The 22,078-nt window shown below is 39.5% G+C and overlaps 1 protein-coding gene across 7 annotated transcripts; it reads left to right on the top strand.

The window, feature by feature from the left end:
• Positions 1–67: 67 nt before the first annotated feature.
• Positions 68–16,848, top strand: CCDC126 (coiled-coil domain containing 126). 7 transcript variants are annotated; one of them, XM_032109652.1, is made up of 5 exons: positions 82–119; positions 401–519; positions 11,809–11,942; positions 12,562–12,965; positions 15,239–16,848. In XM_032109652.1, the coding sequence occupies exons 4-5, from the start codon at positions 12,728–12,730 to the stop codon at positions 15,418–15,420; spliced, it is 420 nt and encodes a 139-aa protein (XP_031965543.1). In that variant the 5' UTR covers positions 82–119; positions 401–519; positions 11,809–11,942; positions 12,562–12,727; the 3' UTR covers positions 15,421–16,848. The 7 variants fall into 7 exon arrangements, with proteins under 7 accessions (XP_031965583.1, XP_031965543.1, XP_031965592.1 ...); XM_032109668.1 differs by lacking the exon at positions 82–119 and adding an exon at positions 221–236; XM_032109682.1 differs by lacking the exon at positions 82–119 and adding an exon at positions 238–252.
• The last annotated feature ends 5,230 nt before the right edge of the window (positions 16,849–22,078 follow it).

The raw sequence follows: 22,078 nt of genomic DNA, 5'->3' as shown, positions 1-22,078 counted from the left end.
GCCCGCGGCGCCGGGCGGCGCGGGGGCCGCGCGCTGCGGCGGGGGCGGGGCTGCGGGCGCGCGGCGGGGCGGGGGCGGAAGCGGCGCGCGGGTGCGGGCCGGGAGCGCAGCGAGCGGAGGTAGCGCGGGGCGGCCGGCGGGGGGCGCTGCGCGGGGGGTGGCGCGAGGGGGCCGCGCCGGCCCTGGCGGAGGCGGAGAGCCGCGCCCTGCGCCGGGGCAGCGGGAGCGTGGTGGGGGTCCGTCCGTCCGTCCGTCCGTCCGTGTGTATTTTCACGGGGGAAGGGGTGGGGGTGGCTGCAGGCTCGGGCGGGACCGGGATGGCGCAGGGTGGCTGCGTCTGTCCCGGACACGCGGGTCCGCACCGCCCCTGAGCGCCCGCGTTGGCCCGCCCCTCTTTCAGGAGCTGCGGGACAGGCTTGTCTTCCTTCGGGCTTCCTTCCCGCCGGGTCCCGGTACCTGCGCGGCTCTCGTGGCGGCTGCGGCGGTGTCACTGCGGGCCCCGCTGAGGGGCGCGGCGCGGTGAGTTGTGCCGGGATCGGGGTTCCCTCCGGCCGGGATCCGTGTCCCAGGGCTGTGATGCAGTGTCCTTGGGTGGGGAGGAAGCGGCGGAGGAAACGAGGGTGTTCTGGTTTCCTTCACCATTAGCAGTGGTCTTCCAGTCTTAAGCTATGACTGCAGTGACTCTGCAAGATCGATGTCTTCTACCGTAAGGACATAACTTCCAAAGAGGCAAAGCATGATTACAGCGATGTGATGGAACTTACAGGATGGAAAAAAAATATATTCGTATTCAGGCAAAGGCAGGATCCTTAACAATGTCAGATTAAGTGATCTCCGGGCACTAAAAAGTCTGCATAAAAAACCCCAAAACAAAGGAGTAAATATTTCACTGAAATTGGTCTCTTTGGTGCTATTGAAGAAATAGGTAAAAATAATACTGAATGAAGTCTGCAAGGTTTGAAACATTCAGTTTTAGGATATTATAATATATGAAATTTCCTGACAGCGAGAGTTGTAGAATAACGCTTCCTTCTTACAATATAATAAAATTGCTTTTATATGTAACATCTGATGATGTTTTGGCTGCACTTTTCTTCAATTAAGTTTATTTTGGTAAATATGTATAACGTACTATTACCTCTACCTTTTTTCTGTAGCTCTGTTCATCATTCATTATTAATAAACTCTCTTTTTGGTTCCCTAACCTAACATGGCAGCATCCTGTAAATTCTCTTTTATGTCTTTTGTCCTCTAAAAGATACTGACAACTAGAGTGGAGTGTAATTTCTGTGTTTGTGTGCCACAAAACAAGCAGAGAGAATTTTTTTTCTATGCTATGACATGACGTGGAGTTTCCTTAGAACAGTTCAGATTGGGTTAACTAGTTCTTTTTGGTTGCTGTTTTGGTTTTTGTTGTTGTTGTTTTGCCCCCTCAGTGGGCGAACTGGGGGCAGAGGGGTGTGTTTTTTCACTGTGAAAAGTGATCTTTGTAGGAATTGCAACTTTTTATTTTAAGAGAACCTTCAGAATATGAACATGATGCACATCATAGTTAAGTGTGCATGTGATTTGTACTAACTGTAACGTAGGAACAAATGTAATGAATTGCTGTTTTGGTCTTGTGAGAATATCAGAGAAAGGAGACAATATGAAGATAATATTAGATTGTGAGTAGCATCTTCTGGTAGTGTCACAAGCAGTGTGGTTGCAGTTTTAGACCAAATGTAGAAATTTATTGTTATCTCTGTTCCTATTTTGACTGCAGATACCCATGTGTATAAAGCCTAGGTTATTCTGGCCTCTTTATACTATTTTAGTTGTTAAAATATGTAGTTGTTTAATAGGTACTTGAGAGCTCCAGAGAATTAAGCAATTATGCTGGAATTCCTTTGGTGTAGTAAAGAGGTCTTTTTCCTAGTTTTTTACAGCTGGAAATAAAGCTACTTCTCTCCCGCCCCCCCCCCCCCCGTTTTCTTGTTAAAGCTTTTGTAGTATCTGATTTTAGACACTCTTTTTGTCTGTTACCTCCTTGAAGGAGGCACTGGTATTAGCTAATCACAAATTGTGGTGTATCTTGGGGATTGGATGTCATTTAGCTGCTAAAATTAAGATATTTCCCCTGGAGTTCATGATCACTTGTACATTTTCTGAGAATAGTAAAGGGGACTAGTTCTTGCGTCTTGCCTAAACTGTAAGTAGGATAAATGCATGCTGTCAGCTAAAATTGTCAGCTGTGTAGTCAATGTATCTGAAGACTAGTAAGTGTCAAAACCAGCCATTTTTCAGTAGCTGTGAAAAATCTGTGAGGCTCAGTTACTCAAATGAATTTATTTTTCCTGGTACAAGTTTACTGCTAGAATGTACTTTATATGCTATTTATTTTTTAACAACCTCTTTCACCTGTGATTGATAATTTGTGCCATTTTATGGGCTGGGTTTTCTCAACTGAGCATTATTAATAATAGCCTCTTATATTTTCTTCTATGATTTACAAAAAAACTTTACAAACTTTACAAAAAAGTAGGTGTATTAGCATTTGCCTATGTAATTTAGAAGATGAATTTTGGATTGCTCAGAACTGAATGAGTACTTTGCCTACATAAAATAGGGCCTGGACTAGAGGGCTAGACAAGGGAATGTAAAACTTATTCTAATGAAATTGGTTTCTTCAGTAATACTGAAGAAATAGGAGGCTACCATGATATAAATAATCCAGTTAAATTTCTGGGTACCTCTCCTTAATGTTAAGAAGAAAATATTTTGCAGTGCACACCACTGAGGTGTTACAGTTAACTAATGTCTGTCATAATCCATTATTATGCTCAGATGAGCTGACAAGTCAATCTAGAAATAAGATTGTAGAAGAAAAGATGTAGAAGAAAAGAAATCACTTGTCTTTAATTTTTCCTCCAGTGTTATTTTTCTGAAATCTTCACCTGGGTCTGCCTACTGGGAAGGAGCACGAATCCAAAGCCTCGTCTGTATTGCAGTTTTGCCATAGAAACATAATTTCAGTGGGCAAATTCATACTCAGTTTGAATTCTTCAGGTTTCTTGAAAGAAAACCAGACAAGTTAAGTTCTTCCTCTCTCCCCGGTGGAACAAGTCCTTTTTTTTGTTGCCGTTCTACAGGAATAGTGTTTGTGTGGTGCACTGTGTGTACATGTGTGAGCAGTGGCAATCTCTCCCCCACTGCAGCTGTCACTTTGTTAGTTGTCTCCCCACTCCCCTCTTAGTTCTCTTGAATGACACTTGCCTTCCTTTTAGGTCTCTTTAAAACATTCAAAGTCCCTCTCTTACCAGTAACCTACATGCATCATTCCGCAGCCTTGGCTCTCTATAAAACTAGTCAAAATTAGCTAAACATTATCATCTCAGGAGGAAGTTTTGGAGTCTCAGGGGCTTTGGAAAGAGTGATACAAAGACAGCTGTGATATTTCACAAGGGAGCAGAGGTACTGTGGGAGTACTTGTCACAGCCTGCAATTAATAAATTGTGGCAGTGTTACTGGGGAACGAGAAGCCAGGAAGGTGCCTTGTGCTCTGTCATAAGTGACTCTTATCAAGGAGCAAGGGTCCTACAGTGACCTGAATGGCGGCTATAAGGCATGAAGAGAAAATAAAGTGTCCCAGCGAAAATGAAGCTGAGATTTTTAAAAAAAATATTTATGATTACTATTATTATTTAAGAACCTGATACAGAGATGTAGAAATGTTTTGGGACCTAGATGGACCCAGTGGGAGGAGGGGAAGTTCAGCAAGTGTAACATACTGTCCCTATTGATATACTGTCCCTATTGATATCTGCTTGCTTTAATTTTCTTCATAAGCCTTGCCAAGCCATTTCCCCTCTCAAAATCTTGAATCTTGGCTGACTGCCCATGGGCAAGGAACAAAGAATTTCTGTTTTTAAATGGTTGGTTTATTTTAAAAGCATTCATTGGCAGTAGTAGGCAAAATAAAGGGGGAAGGTGCTGAAAAAAAAGATACTCTAAAGTACTTGAGGGGAGTCCTTAGACACAATGCAAAATGAAAATAATTATTGGTAGTAGGTGTAAAGCAAAACCAATTAAAATAGGACTGCATGCATTTAAATAGAAACAGCTCTCCAGTATTTCTAAAATACTGACAAAAGGTAGTCTAGTGTTTGGGCTCTCAGATAATTTTATACCAGAGCCACTGTAAGCTTGTTGTGTGGGTTTTCAAGCCAAAAGCAATATGTTTGTGCTTTCAACTCGAAGTTCAGCTACAAGACAAATTGGTGCTGTTCTTAGAAGTCTGTAGGAGGTAAAACCATTCCTGGTTTAAGATACGTTTGAGGTAGTCCCAGCAGCTCATCAGCAGCAGTACTGTGTCTGCTTGATGAGCTGTGACTTTTGTTGGCCCATATATCCTTTGGCTGCATTGAGAGACAGGAACTGTCGGGAGCACACAAGATTTTCTTCTTTCTTTGCAGAAAAATAGGTATTTTTGGTAGTTACCCATTTTTGCTATTCCCTTAAACCTCATGTTTCCTTCACTTGGAATATCCATTAAAGGTATTCCCCAAAAGACAGCTAGCAATAAGGCAAAAGGATTTTTTTTTTTTCAGTATGCCAAGGTAATTGCAAGTCTTGGGCATGTAGAAGCAGGGAATGAAGGAACACATGCTGCAGGAGAAGGTATAAAGATAGATGCCTTGGAAAAGACACAAAGGCAGACTCCTTTGGCAGCACGCTCTAAAAGTGGTACAGAACTGCTAAAACCTGCAGGCCAGCAGCCTTCATAGTGCTAGAGCAGCCTTTTTTTGCCCAGAAATGTGCCTTCTTACCTGTTCTTAAGATATCAATGTGTTTTATAGTACTGGTATTTTCACTTGAATCTAGCAGCTATTAATGTAAACGGTCTCTTCTATCTGCTCATCTATGATGCAGTTTGAAAAGACCCTTGAGTTTCATCAGAGCCCATTTGGGTGGGCTCTGTTATGTCAGGATTGCTGAAGTTTTGTCAGTCAAGTATCTATCCTCTTTTCCCTCTCTGCTGTGATGTTTTTCTGTTGACCAAATTTTACAGCAACAATAATAGAATACTTGAAGTGCTAAGAGTAAATTTTAACAAAAGACAGCTAAATGTGGTTTCACTTGTCTGGGAACTGGCATTGCTTTTAATGGTTGGTTCTGAGTAGAAGATCCTGCTCTTTTATGGTGCTGTGCAGCTGTCTGAGTGAACCTGGGAACCAAAGGACAGTGTTGGTCTGCAACAGTCACCAGTATGGATGTACCAGTACAGGACAGTAGTTTTATTGGCATCTTCTCAAGAACTCGTGCACTCATAAAAATACGAGGAATGTGATTCTTCCTTATGCACTGGTTTTAAACAGGGCTCTGTGTAAACACTTCACTTCTTTGGGCACCTGTTTGGCAGCTGCACCTCATGCAGATTGCCAAACCAACAATCGCACCTACTGCCGAACCAACAACCATCTAAGACTGCAAACTACCAGAATACAAACCTCATTTTTGGCATTCCAAAAAGTCTCAGCATGTGATGTCCTGGGATTCTAGGTGCTAATTTCATTGTATCAGTCTTCTACAATTAACTGGCTAGTGAATATGTTCTATGCTGTTTTGGTGTGTGTCAGTTATTCCTTAGACTTCCCATTTTCATTGCTGCGCAGAAACTGCAGATAGTTTCCCAAATAACGTAGAACCAGCCTGTCTGCTCTCAGAATGGTCAGTGCAACTGATTCCTGTCAGCTGAGTGATGCTCAAAGTTTTCTGTTGGAAAATTAGAAAACAAAATATTTTGGAGGTCACAGAGGTAAATGGGCCAGAGGGTGCATCCTGTAAATAGATGCAAAAAAAGGGAAAATAATAGAATGGAGCTTGATGGTACTGTAGAATTTTTTTCCTGGTATTCTGTAAAGCCCAGTGATTCTTGTCTTCCTGAAATGTTTGTTGGCTATTGCAATGAGATATCACCCTGTGTGTTTACAGACAGTTTATTGTTTACTGATACAGTACCCTTTCTGTACTGAGGGATGTTTGTTGCCATGAATTTAATAGTTATTTCTTGTACAGATGTAATTTTAGTGTGGTAATTTTAAATCATTAATAATTTCAGAAACTTCTTGTGCTCCCACTGAGATGGTAATAAATTCCAATTTTGTACTGTACAATTATTTTATAGTAATTATTAATGTCAGCTTTGGTACTGTCCTGATTTCTGTCTGCTGTCTGTTCTATTACAAGATTTTTTCCACTTCCTCTGTAATTGGATGCACGCTTCTATGACTGTGTATGGCTTTTTTTTTTAAGCTCTGTCTTGATAAATCACTTCTTCTGTTTATGCAGTTAGTAATAATAACTGGTTGCAAAGCCAGACCTGCTCTTGAATTCACAGTGTCATGTTGTTGTTCATCATAATTTGGAAGTGAGGAACAGATAAATATTGTGGTAGTAATAGGTTAAGTAAAATTCCCACTTATCAAGCCTATTTTCTTAATGTATTAGTTCATTAGTTCATTAGTTCATACCTGTCTAGGTATCTAGAGTATCGCTGAGGAACTACTGCCTTAGTATTTGAGATTCTATCTTTCAAAATTATATGACCAAAGAGGTGACTGTATTGGACTGTATGTTAACAATATTATTTTCACTGCACTTTTCTTCGCTTTATCCTTAAAAGTATTTTTGATCTTTGAATCAAGTGGGATTCTCTCAGGCTTTGGTTTTCTGTATTCTTTGCATTTGCAAACTGTTTATTAATAACTACCAAAAATACCTGATGGACCTGCTGCTTTTTCTCTTACAAATAATTATCGTCATCTGTCCTGTACATTTTTCAAAACTAGAAAGGACACAAATCATCTCTGCAGGACTGGTTTAAATTTGCCCTGTAACCATTTCTAGTGGTTTAGGAAGGCTGCCATCTCTTGGGTAGGCTAGAAAAATGATGATGAGTATGTGCCAGTCTTCCATGAGCTGACTGACTGGCAGAAGTGGCAGTGCTGTAAGGTACAATAAGCTTTTAAGGATTTAGGTATGCCTTGTTTTCCTGATAACCTGAGGTTGTTTCAGGGGATGTATGAGGCATTCCTTTGTGTTGTATGTTAATATAATCTCTTGGTTTTTCTGAGAATGAGTAAAGCAGAATCTGAGGAAGACTTTGCAACAAAATTCAAGAATGCTGTTTTGTAAGTATGGGCTGGTTTCCATGGAGAGGGGTCAGTATTCAAACTGAAGTCCAATGCTACTGTTTAGTTAAGTAGTATCAGAGCTACTAGAACTTTGCTTTATTATGGAACATACAATGCATGTTCTGTAGCTTTTTCTTTTACTTTTGCTCCTTTTGTTTCATGCAGTAAATAATATGGTTTATATATGACTGATTTTGAAATACAGGTCACAGGATAGAGACATGATTTTATTTTGGAGTGGATGAGTGCCTTAGTTCATTGTTTTTGTTGCCAGATGTATGTCAGTGTTGTGCTAGCCCTGGACGAAGTTGTATCCACGTTGGTAGGTTTTGGCAGTACTTTTCTTAGACAATCAGCAGTGAAACAGTGAAGAAAACCAAGCTCTTTGTATGTCTGTGAGAGAAACATAGTGTTGGATCCTCATTCAGGAACTGGTTGTAGCTCCAAGTTCTAGTGTTGCTCCTGGCTTGGGCTTGTACTTTCCAGAATAATTGAAATATGCATGCTGATTCAAAGAACTTCAGAAAACTGGCACTTGAATCGGTGCTTATTGAAAGGATTATCTGGAAAATATTCTCTTCTTCATTGTCGTGGTTTGACACTGGCCAAATGCCAGGCACCCATGAAAGCTGTTCACTCACCTTCTCTTGCTCTCAGCTGGGCAGAGAGGGAAAAAAATTAATGAAGGGCTCATGCGTTGGGATGAGGACTGAGAGAAAACACTTTTAAGGGCAAAACAGGTTCAAATTTAAAGGTATAAAGTAAATTTATTATTAACAGAGTCAGAGGATAATGAGAATAAAATAAGCCTTTTAAAACACCTTTTTTTCCCCCCAGCCCCTTCCTCCTTCCCACCGACAGTGCAGGGAAAGAGGGTGTGGGAGTTTGGGTCAGTTCGTCACTTGAGATCTTTTTCTGTTTGCTCAGGGAGAGGAGTCTTTCTTCTGCAATGCTGCAAGTCCCTCCCACGGGAGACAAGTTCTCCGTGAACTTCTCCGGCGTGGCTCTAATCTCATGAGCAGCAGTCCTGCCAAAACTGCTGCAACGTGAGTCGCTCCCATGGGCAAACAGTCCTCCCGAAACTGCTGCGGTGTGGGTCACTCGTCCACAGAGTGCAGTCCACTAAGGATAGGTTCCTCTAGTTTGGAACTAGGGGCCCCCTCTCTCCACCGCGTCTCCCACTGTATCACAGCTTTCTCTGGTATCCACCCGCTCAGGTGTGAGCACTTCTCCCACGGGCTCCAAGTGGATCTCTGCATCCCCCGTCGACTGCATGGGCTGTAGGACTTCACCATGGTCCTCACCACGGCCTGCAGAGGAATCTTGGCTCCGGCGCCTGGAGCACCTCCTCCCCCTTTTTTTCCACTGACCGTGTTGCCGCCATGTTGTTCTCCTTCACACGTCCTCACTTCCTCCTCTTCTCTAGCTAGAAAAAAACCTGCTACCACCAATTCAAAGATTCTTGCAGGATCCCGCAGCGCCGAGAGGTTGATTTCGTCCAGGTTCCGCATTGGGGACTCGCCCGCCATGTTTCCCCCGCCAGCCAGACGGCCCTGCTGGCACCACGCAGGCGGTGGCGGCCGCCGCGGCATGGTTGGCATGGGGCAGCCAGGCAGGCCAGGCTCGCCATGGGCTGCCGAAACGGTGGGGGTGTGGTGCATCGCCACCAGGCCATGCCAAATCAGCACGTTCATGGATTCTTGGATTGCCATTTTGCCAGAGTTTTGTTTGATTTGGGTTTGTTTTGTTGAATATTTTGTTTTGTTTTGGGTTTGTTGGTTTTGGGTTTTGTTTCTTTTCTTTCCCTCCTCACATACTCAAATTTTATTCTGGTCGTACTCCTTCATCGTCATGGTTGTCTTCCTTTTGTCTCAGTCTCCGTGATTAGGGATGGTAGGAATTCCAAGAAGGTGTAGATCAGATGCACCCTTTTTTCCTGTTGCTCTCTGCAGCGCTTTGACTGCCTTTGCCACAAAAGTCCCTCAGTTGTGGTTGGGAGAGTGGTATGCCAGCATTTCTCTCCAGGATAAATCAGTGTGAAGAAGGATGTCTCAGCTTCCTTTTTTTCCTGCTCAGGGAGGATTTCCAACTCAGCAAATTCTGTACTTTGAGAGAATGAGAGTAATAAAGATCAGAAGAGGCAATGTTCCTTCTTACATGTGTGCTTTTACCTTATGGGATACTACCTCTGAATTATTGAAAATTAAAGTCCATTCTGAGTCCAAGTTTTGTTTAAACTATAATGTTCTCATAGAGAAGTGGTGACCCTTCAGGGCAACAGGAGGTACAAGAATATTCCAATCCATCCATTTTACTGTGCTATTTTCTTCCTAATATGTGCTCCTGCTGCTCCGATGCTGTGTTTTTCCTACTTCCAAATCATGTGGGTATAAGCTTGGGCTTCCCCCCGCCCCCCCCATGTAACCTTGGAAGGGTCTTGCAGGGAGTATGTTATGGGTCACTAGAAGTGCATGCTTCAGGGGGAAAGAGGAGACCAAATCTCCAGAACTTTGAGATTACACTGGAATTCATTAAGGGGGAATGGCCTTTAAAAATTTGTACGAAAAGTGACAAATACAAATAGTTCTCTTAATTTTGGTGCACCTTGCTCCCAGTTCCTTTGCGTAGTGTCAGTATTTGGGTGTTAGGCAATTTCCCAGCAGGTTAAGTCCTTGATTTCCATTAGTTTCGGTAGTCAGCATGTACACTGTGGATCAGATATACGTGGCGATGGCCCAGTCTGCAATTCCTGCTGCTGCTTGGCAGGAGTTTATTCAATCTGTTCCTCTTGGCTAGACCTCTTATCCTGGCTTGTGGTCTTATTTACAGTGTGATGGCAGAGTTATTTCTGCTCCAAAGGACTGTAGTGATCTTGTCTAAATGCTTCAGGATGAGATATGGTTGGAGATATGTGGAGAGCTGAACTAAATTCAAGTTTTGTAAGAGCTATTTGTTCTTTTCAGTTTTGTTGGGTTGTTCTTTTTTTTTCAATTATTATTTTGATTAATAGAAGAAGTAGAGACTTTTGGGAATGGGGGTTGAAACTTACGGTCTCTTCTTGAGGGATACTGTTTGGTCTTCTCAGCTATCACATGAATCCTCTACTCCTGGACCTCATAAATGTCTTCCATCATATTTAATACTGTTCAGAGATTATGTAGATACATAACGATGTGGGTGCAGTTTGTTCTTTAAAGTCTGAGTGCAGAGCCATAGATTTGGCAAAGAGCTAGGGAAAAGAAGTTTTGGTTAGTGCATGTTTAGGGAAGATCTGTTTCAGGAAATCTTAAACCACACAATTCCAGATATTCATGCTGTGGAATGTAAGTTTTTATTGTTTTCTCTCTTATTTTATGTACTTAAGACAAATTTGTATCTTAAAACAGTTTTAGGGGGGGATAAGCACATTTCTTGAACAAAATACATCCCACTGCATTTACAGTGGGGGTTCAAATTACTGTGTGTTGACTGTCTGTCCTTGTGCACAATCATGCCCCACAGTGGAGGGTGAAGTGAGCTTTCCTCATTCAGTGACTTGGGATTGCCACTTGCATTAGTGCACCCAGCAGTAAGAGTTTATGTACTGGCAGTGGTTACCATAGGGCATTTTATACACAGCACGTTGTTACTTTACAGCAACTTTGGTGTCCAAGTCCTTATGTCTCCCTGCCTTGGGTTGATCATTTTCAGAATAATTGAGATATGCACGTTGATTTTAGAGCACTTCAAAAATTTGCCACTTGAATGAGGCACGCTGGCTTGCTTGTTGAGAGGATTACCTGAAGAGCGAAGGTGAAGGGTAAGCGACAAGCAGGGCTCGGGGCCCTGCTGGCAGTGACACTTGTGTAGGCAGCAGACAGCAGGGTGTTGGCATAAGGCTGGTGGAACTGGTCAGTGGAGGGGACAAAAAATGCCATGGAGACAGAGTCAGGTTTAGATGAGAGCTCAGCAGTGCGAGATACTCGGTATCGATATTCTGATACAAACCAAGGCCTAACGTGCCACTACAGAACGTCTGGTGAGGAACCCTATTAGATGTGTAATATCAGTCTAAAAAGTGCTTGTGTCAGGTAATATGTGGGGAAGAACTGGGAATAATGAGGAAAAGTGTAACTATTGTGTGAAATGAGTAGCTTTATCTGGACTATGTTAAATAATAGAAATTCTCTTTTAAGAAGGTATTGAATAATTGGAGTAGTTTCAGAGCTGGGTGAAAAATGAGAAATACAAGGTACACATGGAAAGAGTCTGAAAATGTGGGATACATTTGAGGGGTAAAAATTAGTAAAAGAATGATGAATATGTAAATATATGTGCATGTACATATATTATGAGTCCTGAACATCTGTTGTCACTGTCTTATAATGCAAGAAGAAGGAAATGCTGAGTGAGATTCTTACCAAGCTTTCTTTTAAAAGTAAAAGTTGAAGTCAGTTACTGGGCATTCAAATGCATGCATTCATAATAAAATGGAAATGAATTCTATGTTCTTCCCTAACAGTTGCTTGAAGTTAGGTTTTAAAATGTGTTTCTGTTTTAAAAGCATGTAGCTTGAAGCCTTCAACTGCAACTACTCCACAAGTAAACGAAGATATCTTCACTTTTTGTTTAAATCTTTTCTTTTTTTTCCCAGTACATCCTTGAAGATGTGTGGCTCAAACTGCTTCAAACTGTCTGAACATTTGTTATTTAAGTGCTGAAGCTTTCCTACCACTTGCTTTCCTCCTGAAGCCTTAGTCTATTGAAGGATCAGAATTGGGTACTATGGTAAGATATTTTTTAAAGTCGTAGCAAAATCCTGAAGGTAGGTGCATTGTGCCAATTTATTTTGGTTTTATCTTTTATTCAGTAGTAAGAAACCAAAACAAATCTTAATGGTGTACAAAACCAGGAGAGGAAACTTTGAACTAGCTAACCAATCAAGAAACATCATTCCCCATGTTGTCTGTTCATACTTGCTCTGTGCCTCGAAGTGAAGAGTAAGAATCAAGTGAATCATTGAACAAGATCTTGTGTGTAGATGTATGTGTATAGTTCATCACAATGTTGTATAGAAATGTTTTACAGGTCTCTTCTAGATACTGCATTTTCTTTGAAATGCATTTGAGTTTAATGTCAGTTTAAATTCCGGTATTTAAAATACTTAAGGTGATTTGTGGAAGAACAGAAGTTTTGATTTTTGGAGAATAAAAATAGGTAAACATAGGAGGAGGAAACCCTGTGAATAACAGGTGAGATGGAAAGATAACTGAACCTCTAAGCAGATAAAAACCCACAATTGTTTGCTAGATTATGCAATGATACTGTATTTGGAAACTGATATTTGTTCTTGATCTCAACAACTGTAGCAGTTTTGAATAACCAAGTGGTACTTTACAAATTTCAGGAATCACGACCAACTAAACCATGAGAAGATATGTTCAAGATGATCCAGCTAGAAGATTTTTCACTTCACAGAAATACTATTTTTGTTTAATATGTAATATAATTTGACAAAGCCAAATTCAGTTACTTACCTTGAAATTAGGACACGCCTGTGGCCTTCATCAGAAATGTTTCTAACATTTCCAAGAAAAAATATGTCCCAGAAACTGAGTATGTTTTTACTAGTCTTTGGTATCATTTGGGGTTTGATGTTGCTACGCTACACTTTCCAGTATCCAAGACGCCAAAGCAGTGCTGAGCTGCGTGGACAGATATTAGATCTCAGTAAAAGATATGTCAAAGCACTGGCAGAAGAAAATAAAAACCTAATGAATGGTGGTGGTGGAGCCTCTGTGGCAGGATATGGTAAGAGGAAAAAAGCCATACTAGTTACTTGAATATATTCTTTTTCTGAAAACTGTAAAGTTATAATTTTTTTTTTTAAGTAGTATATGCTGCTCTTCAGCAGAAAAAACCTCTTTATAATAACTGATTTGATTTTAGTTTATTCAATGAAGTTGAAGATTAAGATGAGTTGCAAAATCAGGCTTCAGACATGAAATTTTTGCTTTCCAGGATTTTTTTTTAGATCTCTCCAGGTACATGAATACAGTTACTTACAGAAGTAACAGTTACATTATGCTTTTTTCTGAATCTCCAGCTTCTGAGGAATAAGCACGTGCTTGATACAGGGACAAAGTTTTCTATTGTCACTTCGACATTCCGGGTTCTAGTACCTCATTGCTAATTTCTCACTTTTATTTCTTGAATTTTCTTCTCCTTAAAAAAGCAGTGAAAAAGCAACATACTAGTTGAGTTTGTAGTCTGGAGACTGGAAGGCAATTATGAATTTAGCAGAATCTCCCCTTGTTTTAGAAGTAGCCATAACAGATAAGGTTTATTGTCTTGTGAGCTTTAATACTTGCTGCATCATATCTCTCTGTCTGATTTGCCTGTCTTGTGAATATGTACCTAACTTGATAAATAAGTGGCCAGTATTCACTACCTTCTGAAATATTGAAAAGATAACTAAAAATGTTTATTTTTAAAAAGTAGTATCTGAAAGGATGTGTAGTAATGTACTTTGATCCCTTTCTTAAGATTTCCTTAAATACCTCTGCCTGTTGTAGGATGCCCTTTATAGACATTTGGTAAGAGTGCAAGCAGCAAAAATGTGTCTGAAGTCTTTTTGCTCCTGCTCAGGAAGAAGGAAGCAAGTCTGTGATGACAAGATGTGCAGGAGCAACCCAAGAGGAGTAGGACAGTAAAAAGTGTTTAAACCTTCAATCTTTTCATTCTTAAAATTAATTTTTATGACAGCAAGAGACTGCCTTCTCTTTTCTTCCCTGTTTTCTCCTTCCACTTTTCTTTTTTGTCATCAAGGACTTCCTTCCTTTACTGTGTAATTAAGTTTTTCTATCATTAAAAAAAACCCTGAAAAATCCTTTTGTACTGTAGCTTTCTCCTGTTCTGTAAGTCTTACAGTGTATTTCCAAATGAGACTTGTCTTCTGAGGTTTTGTCTGAAATTTAATAAAAAATGAAGTAATCTCTTGATCTACAGGCTGATCATCAGAATTAAAACTTGACAATTCCTTCCCTCAGACTGTTGAGCACAGAATGATATTACAGAGTACATGACCCACCCTCTGTTACTGGCAGTAGACCCTGCTCTGGCTTGAATTGATAAGCAATTTATTTTTTATTTTCTCAAAGTTAACATTACTAAACAAGAACTAGTTAATTTTAGACGAAGGGGCTGACCTGAGACTTCTCTTTTTTAAACCTAATTTACTACTGATTTTTAATTTTATTTATTTTACTCCTATTTTTTCACTTTGATGCCTGTGATCTTTCTCCCCAATCTTTCTGCTTAGTTAAGAACTAATTAGAGAGTGGGGGGTAGAGACAGAGTTTGTAGATGTCTTCATGTGTAATGGGAGTCTTGACACCTTGTAAAATCTGGTAAGTTTGTTAATTTTTTTCAAATCTGAAAGAAGATGGTGATTGGCAACAGCATAATTAGCTTCTGTAGAAAGATGTTACTGGTTTTGTGTTCCAGAGCATGAGATTTTTTTTTCCTATATTTTCTCTTATTTTTCAGTCAATAAATATGTAAATAGATTTTTTTACCCTTGCTTTGTAGCTTAGGTAAGAAGCAAAAAGATACCTTCTAATAGCAGCTTTTCTATGGGCTAAATCTGTCATTTAGGGGAAAGCTATTAACTACCTTCTTTATGCTGGAAAATATTTAGATATAGTCTCTTGCATCCAAGGCTAAAAGATGACATATCTGAGTATTCCAATGCTGTTGTCTGGATGAAATTTGAAATAATACCTTTGAACAGTCACTTCTAATGTTCCAACTAGTGTTTTTGTTCTTACACTCTAATATTTAATTGGCTGCCTTCACCATTCCCTGTTATGGTGGTATCTCCCTTCCCTAAAATAACAAAGAAATGGTATTAAAGAAAAATCAAGCAGCTGTTTAATTCTGTACTTGTATACCAACCTGTACTCCTTTCCAAAAAGTGTGGTAGGGAGGATAGCAAGTGTTAAGATGTGAATATGTTGAAATAGCAGTTCTTTTCCACACGTAGTAAATAACAGGCTGTAATTTGTTTTTTCCATTATCTTCAGCTGATCTTAAGAGAACAATTGCTGTTCTTCTGGATGACATCTTACAACGCCTCGTGAAATTGGAAAACAAGGTTGATTACATCGTTGTGAATGGCTCAGCAACAAATACCACTAATGGAACTAATCATCAGGTGCCAGTGACTTCAAATAAACGTGTAAAGCCAGCAAGCAACATTAGATAGCAAACAGGGCTGCTTTGTGTTGCTATGTCATTGATGGATAATATTTAAGATAAGCTTTTTATCTCTGGCTAGGGCAAAGAAGTAGTTGACTCTGAAACAAGCGTAAACTATTGTATTCTACAATGTGCTTGGATCTATGTAGGCCTAACGTGCTTAGGTTCTCAAAGCATTATTTCATTGCCTTTGAGCAGTGCTTCTGAAGTGATCTTTGTTGTCTCTAAAGATATTTTGATATCATTGATTTGGTGTAGTAGACCATTGGATAATAACAATATGTGGAAAGCAATGAGAAACTTATAGGTAGGTTTCTAAATATATTTATTTAAGTATGAATATAACATATCTTTTGGATAGGCGAGCAGTATTGTAGCTTATTCATTTTTTGTGATCTGCATTAAGCCGAGGTAACTGAGGAAAATGTGTTGCTAAACAAACGTTAGAAAATGTGTACACTTAAAATATTTTGTTACTTACTTACTAAAACACTATTAAATTGAGGATAGCATTGGTGGTAATATTTTTAAATTGTGACCCAAAGAATGTCTTTATTTGCACTATCTGTCAGAGTAGTTAGAGAATTTACTGTATATTTAAGAAAATTTATTATAATAGGAAAATTTTCTAGGTAGTAACACTGTCCAGGTTTATCTTTATGCCAGAGATAGGGCAGTTAGATTATCAAAAGCAAATCATCATCTGTGATCTCTTAGATGATTATTCCTTAAAAAGATATTTAAGTGTATGTATTTTGTAATTGCAGATAAAATTATTTAAGTGATGGAAATAAGTTTTGGAGATGTGAATATAGTTTATTTTTATTCATTGCTGTTTGTTTTTAACATTTTAATGCCTTGCAGTTTGTGTTGAGTATAGCACACCATCTCCCTGAGTTGCTTTCTAGATCAGAAGGAAAAGCAATGACGGGAATCAAGGCATCTCTGCATTTAACAGAGGTATATGTACTAAGGGTGTCTTATCATGGAATATTTGAGAGCTAAGGTAATGTTTGCCTTATGTCTAAGTCAGCCTTACAGCAAAGTAAATTGCATGCCATGTGGGTGCACTGTATCTCAAATGTTACTGAAATGATATTAAAGTGCCACTGAACCTGTTTTTTAGATTGTACTGAATGTTTGGAGGGGACAGAATGTTCAGGGACTTCTGCCAAAAGTGTCCTGTGAGTGAGGTTTTGGGGATGAGTAAAACCTGAGGCACTCGATAATATACCAGGCAAAGTTATGTATTTTTTTTCTTTCTTCTGTTTCCCTGCTGATATTCTCAATGGTTATAAAGGAAAATACAATTGCAATCTTAGTTAGTACTTACTTAGTATGCAGATGATTTTTTTTTTTTTTGTCACATTGTGTGTAAACATGTACTCACTTCAATACAGAAAGAAAAAAATAAATTTTTAATTGTACTTGTAAATGTTTCTGTTTGGAGCTTTTTTGGGGGGGGGGTTGGTGGTTTTTTTTTTGTTAAATAGTCTTGTCATTCTTGCTACATGTGCTCTATCTGTTTCTGGATTGGAAAGTTGTACATCTCTGAGGTTTAGTAGTACTCTTTCTGGTATTCTTCCTTCTCAGTCACTAAGAAATTCTTGAAATTCTAATGCCCTGAAACTTTCCTCAGGTTAGAGGTGAGGGGAGAAAGAAATGAAAATAAAACAACTGGTTTAGATCTTTAATGGCAAACCTAAGAGTGAAGAGTTTAACCTAAGAGTGAAGAAGATACGTGCAGAACTTCTTTTGAACCTGCACGTTGACAACATATAGATAGATAGATAGATAGATAAATAGATTTTTATATCTAGCTGTCTGGTTTACTTCCTAGATACTTGATTGTTACAAACCAAAACCTTTGTGCTGTAAACACACAGCTCTTGTGTGTATAGACAAAAGTAACTTTTTTTTCTTGTGAGGGTATATGAAACCTTGAAGTTATTGAGGCGTCTTAAATAAGCATAACAAGACTCGCAAGCTGAGTCTTTGTCGCTGTGTGCACAAGCAGGTTATTTTATATTGGAGACTGATACATGCAGTCATGGTAATTCCTGGGGCCATTAGCAAATAGCTGCTTTTTTTCTTATGTTGTGGTAGCCCAATGGCTCACTGGAATTACTTTGTACTTGACAAAATGTTATATATAGTTATTTAGAGAAAAAACGACCTCACTTATGGCATAAAAGTTCCATTCATGAATACTATTGAAAGAACTGTGCTCCAGCAGTGCAGAAGGTGAAAGCTGACCTTCAACCTTTTTGCTGAGATGGCAACACTTTTCAGAGTGGCAAAACTAAACTTAAGGTGTGCAGACTAAAGTTAAAAAGGGTAAGGAACGGATAAAAGGAGGGTCTCAGCTGACTTTCCTATTAACAACAGTAGTAAGAAAACACCTGCATGTTCTAGCCTGCAGCCTCCTATATAGGACATGTGAGAGGTGTGGCAGCCCTGCAAAGACAGGAGGTTGTGTAAAGAACCCAAGGGCTTGTGAAGAAGAAGCAGGAGAAAGCCTACAACTTTCCCCCAGGTCCAAAATGCTTGACAGTATCACAGCATTTGGTTGTGTTGCCATTTTTTTCTTTCTGAGGAGTATTTAAGTAGTGTTTCTGCTGTGCTGCAGTTTTTATGATGCAGCTGTGTATTTCCCATTTCAGATGACATCACAAAGACCCCCAAAGTGACTTCGTTCAAGTTGTGCGTCTATGGAATCGCCTTATGCTTTGTTGGTTCTTAGGCTGGATGGGGCTTGGGGTATTATTTCCTTTTCTTCTCCTACAGCCCTTTGGAAGGCAGGAGACCTCTCTTATATAAAGAACTGCTGATATGGGGGATGGGGGAGTGTTTTGCTTTTGTCTTGAAATCTTTTGGTAAATTAGGAGACTTCAATTTTCCCAGCTGTAATTTGCCTCTTGAGTGTTTATCAGCTGATTTCACTAGGTAATTGGCAGTACTTCTGTGCCTCTGAGTGATTGCTTAATGTAGGTAGCAAAAAATGTTCAAGACCCACTTCCAAATAAAAGTTCTAATGAAGAAAAATGGAACGAAAAGAGTGTATACTGATTGCTGTCTAAATAGACAGAAGCAGCACAGGTCTTGATACAGCCCTCGAGTTCTACAACTAAATACCTGGCAGGCAAAAATCTTGGGGAAATTGTCTTTATTCTCTTGTTCTTTCTGTTGCTTTTCTCATCTAAATAAATAATTTTGAATCTCTGTATAGTAACCTTAACATAATGAAGATATCCAAGCATTGTCTCACAGTTGTGTGTGAAGAAGAAAAAGTGCCGAGTGGTTCCACATTGAAGAACTTTTGGGATGAATGGATGTACAGACTCTTTGAAACACACTGAGACAGCTCTTAACGAACTGCCTATGCGCTGTTAGGATCACAAAAGTTTGCTGATCTGTTTTAAATGAACTAATTTTAAAAATACAGAAACATGGCACAAGGATATACAGGTTCTTGTGTTTAGTGTGGTGAAACATCAGTATTCTTGGCACCCAGTATTATGCGTCACATACTGCACAGTTGTCTGTTTTTCCAAGGAGCTGCTAAATCCTTGTTTTTCAATAACACAATCATTTAAAGAAGCTGACTAGATAGATCTGAATTCTAATTAAAAATATTTGGTAGTGCAGAGGTTTCCAAGCTGCGGCATGTTTGTGATGTGTGTAAGTTGCTTTAGCAACCAAGCACCTCCTGTGCAGGTATGTGTTTTGGGGGTATTTGCTGCTATCACAGCCTTTGTGGGAATGCAGAAGCAGAGTAAATTTTAGAACTGCTATCAAGAAGATTATTTAGAAAAATGATTGCATAAAATTTAAGATCCCAGTTTATTGTATTTTCTTTAAAATATTTTCATTCCTAAAAATACGCTAATTGAATGAGCTGAATGTCTAAAACACTCAACGTAAAATTGGTGTGGTATTTTTAAAGGTGATACAGAGTGTCAATTGATACATTTAACAATCCAAATATGACTTTCCTTACCTAAGGATTGTGCTCTTTCATGGTTTTGTACTTTACAAAACAAAGAGCCTGCTAGGTTTGGGGTTCAATTTAATGTATGTGATAGTGTGCCACCTTCAAAGGCAAGAGTGAAATGGAAACTTCCCTTTCTAGCAGCCAAAAAAGTGAATTAGACTTTTGCTGTTTCTCATGTGGAAAACACCAGTACTTGAATGGGTATTTCACTAATCTCAGTTTGTTAGGAATGATCCACATAGGCATTTGAAAATACCCTTTAGGTTATTAAAATGAAACCCAAGTTAAAAAAATTCACATTGCATACATTTGTGGAATCACATCTCTTAAGCAGCAGTGGTGTCACATGCTGCTGAATTATCTTATCTCTAAGTGATCTTAATTACTACAAGTTTCCTAGCTATGTTTGTCAGTACCTCCAGCAAAAGCCTTTCATTATTAATTGATCTGTGCTTGCATATGAGCTTCCATATTCCCTGTGGCATTCATCAACTTACTCTTGTCAGTTGGTGTCTAATAGAGTTCTGTTTCTCTCATGGCAAAACTGAAGAGAAGCATGTTGGCATTTTTAAATACTGTAAACTAGGTTTAGTAATACACAAACTAATTTTTATTGTAGCATAGTGTATGTTCATGGTTAGAAGTTTATAGAAGTGAGTACTGCTTGATTTGCTTTTAAGTATATTGGGATATTGATAACACGTGTGGAGGGAAGAAACAATTTGATGGAAACTGTTTCTGTTATTCTTTATGCCACTTAAATGCTTCTTGTTTTCAGAAGAGCTAATCAGATAGTAATTGACCAGATCCATAGAAATAGAATGACTGACTACTACTTCAAAATGATGACTTGAGGTCTAAAATATCAAAACGGGTTTTTCCTAAATTATTTTTGCATTAGTGAGGTGGCTGTCTTGAATTTATAGATGTTTCACTGAGAATAATTTCAAGCACTTGTCAAACTCGTAAGGGTTTTTAAAAATTTAAAGGGTCACACATTTTATTGTTAACAGAGGGTGTTGAGAGAGACTGTCAACACCCTATGAAGCATTAAGCTGTTGCCTTTGATGTGTAGGCAGCACCTTAGGTCTCACAGAGCTGTACTGTAAGTATGTGTCCATATGTTCAACCCACTTTGATGTGTTCAGGGATCTTGGGCCAGCAGTATCCGTATGCTACATCACAACTATAGGAGGTAAAACATGCCATCTGGATTCCTGTTCCTTTTACTTACCTTGTGTCGTGGCTTCTTCACCATAGCAGAAAGCCTTCTTTTTCTTCCCTGCTATTCAAAATTATTTGGTAGTTCACAAAAAAAACCCCTCTGTTTTGAGCAGTCTCTAATGAATTTTATTTCGGATGTCTATTAACAATCTCTTAGAAGGGATGAAAGACAGGAATGGGTTTTCTAAATTCAAAATGTATTCCAATACTCATGCTATGACAGTAGAAAGAGAGTGTTTGAGATACCTGTATTAGCTAAGAACTCCATTTCTGAGTTACAAAGTGTTTCACCTTTTATATCTGTTCCCACGCAAATCTACCAATCCAGATTTAAATCCAAGCAGGTCTTGGGGGGGGTCTTATTTGCACTGGGTGCTAATAAACTGAACACTGTATTGCAAAACACTTCCTGTGATCTAATCCAGTAAAAAGATCCTTAATTATTTTGATGGGAGGTAGTTCATAGGACAGATGCCTCCCAAAAAAATGACTTGATTTCCTACTCTCCATAAGTTCTTACTGGCTGTTCATGCATAAACACTGACATGAGTGGCATATAGACTAACATTTGTACCCCTCACTGAAAGTTGCCTTATTAAGAAACCTGGCTCTTCTCTCTAAACCCAAACTGTATTTTAGAGGACTGTTTTTAACAAAGATCTTGCACAGATGAGGCACATCAACCCACGACACAGAAGCTCTGCTCATTCTGTCTGAACCAGGCTTGCCAGAGCACTTCCCCACCACACACCTCCCCATTTATTGGCAGTGCTGGGATCTCTGGCACCAGTGAAATGTGCATACAGATAAGGTATCTCAGAGATCTTCAGTTTTGTGCAGCTCCTCTGCAGCAGTGTGTTCCTCAGTATGTTCAAACTCCCTGTCTGCAGAGATTCTTGTCCTGCTTTCAAGGTCCCCTTTCCACCATCTGTTTCTTTTTTGAAGTTTTGGTCACAGGAGGAATTTTCCCTGATTTTCCCCAGACAATCCTGACTTTTTTTGTGTGATTTTATTTTCTTCCACTGGCTTGCTTGAAGATGAATCGACTGCAGTGGGGACTTGCTCCCATATCTTTCCTGCCTTTGAGGGTGACCTGTTCGCGTTCAGATCTGAGTGTGACAGAATGTGTGTGTTGTGTTGCAGTGCTGTCTGCTCTGCTGAAATTTCTTATACATGTGGCATAGCCACAGGACAAATGCCCAGACCATATGCCCTGTCACCTTATTTGGATACTGCTGGGAACCTGAGACTGTCCCTGTTGTTTCATCTCTCTCTGAGGGATGTTTTGGCAAAACATTGCCATGGTCCTTGTGACGTTCCTCTTCACCTTCTACTGCATTGATGGTGGCTTGCCCAGTTCAAAACAATGTGGAGATTTCCCTGAATAGCTGTATCTTTCTTTTTTTTTTTTTTTGTTTTTTGGGAAGTATCACTGTCTGGTATGGAA

This window comes from Corvus moneduloides, chromosome 1 (genome assembly GCF_009650955.1).
Source record: "Corvus moneduloides isolate bCorMon1 chromosome 1, bCorMon1.pri, whole genome shotgun sequence".
Classification (NCBI taxonomy): domain Eukaryota; kingdom Metazoa; phylum Chordata; class Aves; order Passeriformes; family Corvidae; genus Corvus; species Corvus moneduloides.
The sequence above is the reverse complement of the archived record's forward strand: the minus strand, read 5'-3'. Positions and strand labels throughout refer to the sequence as shown.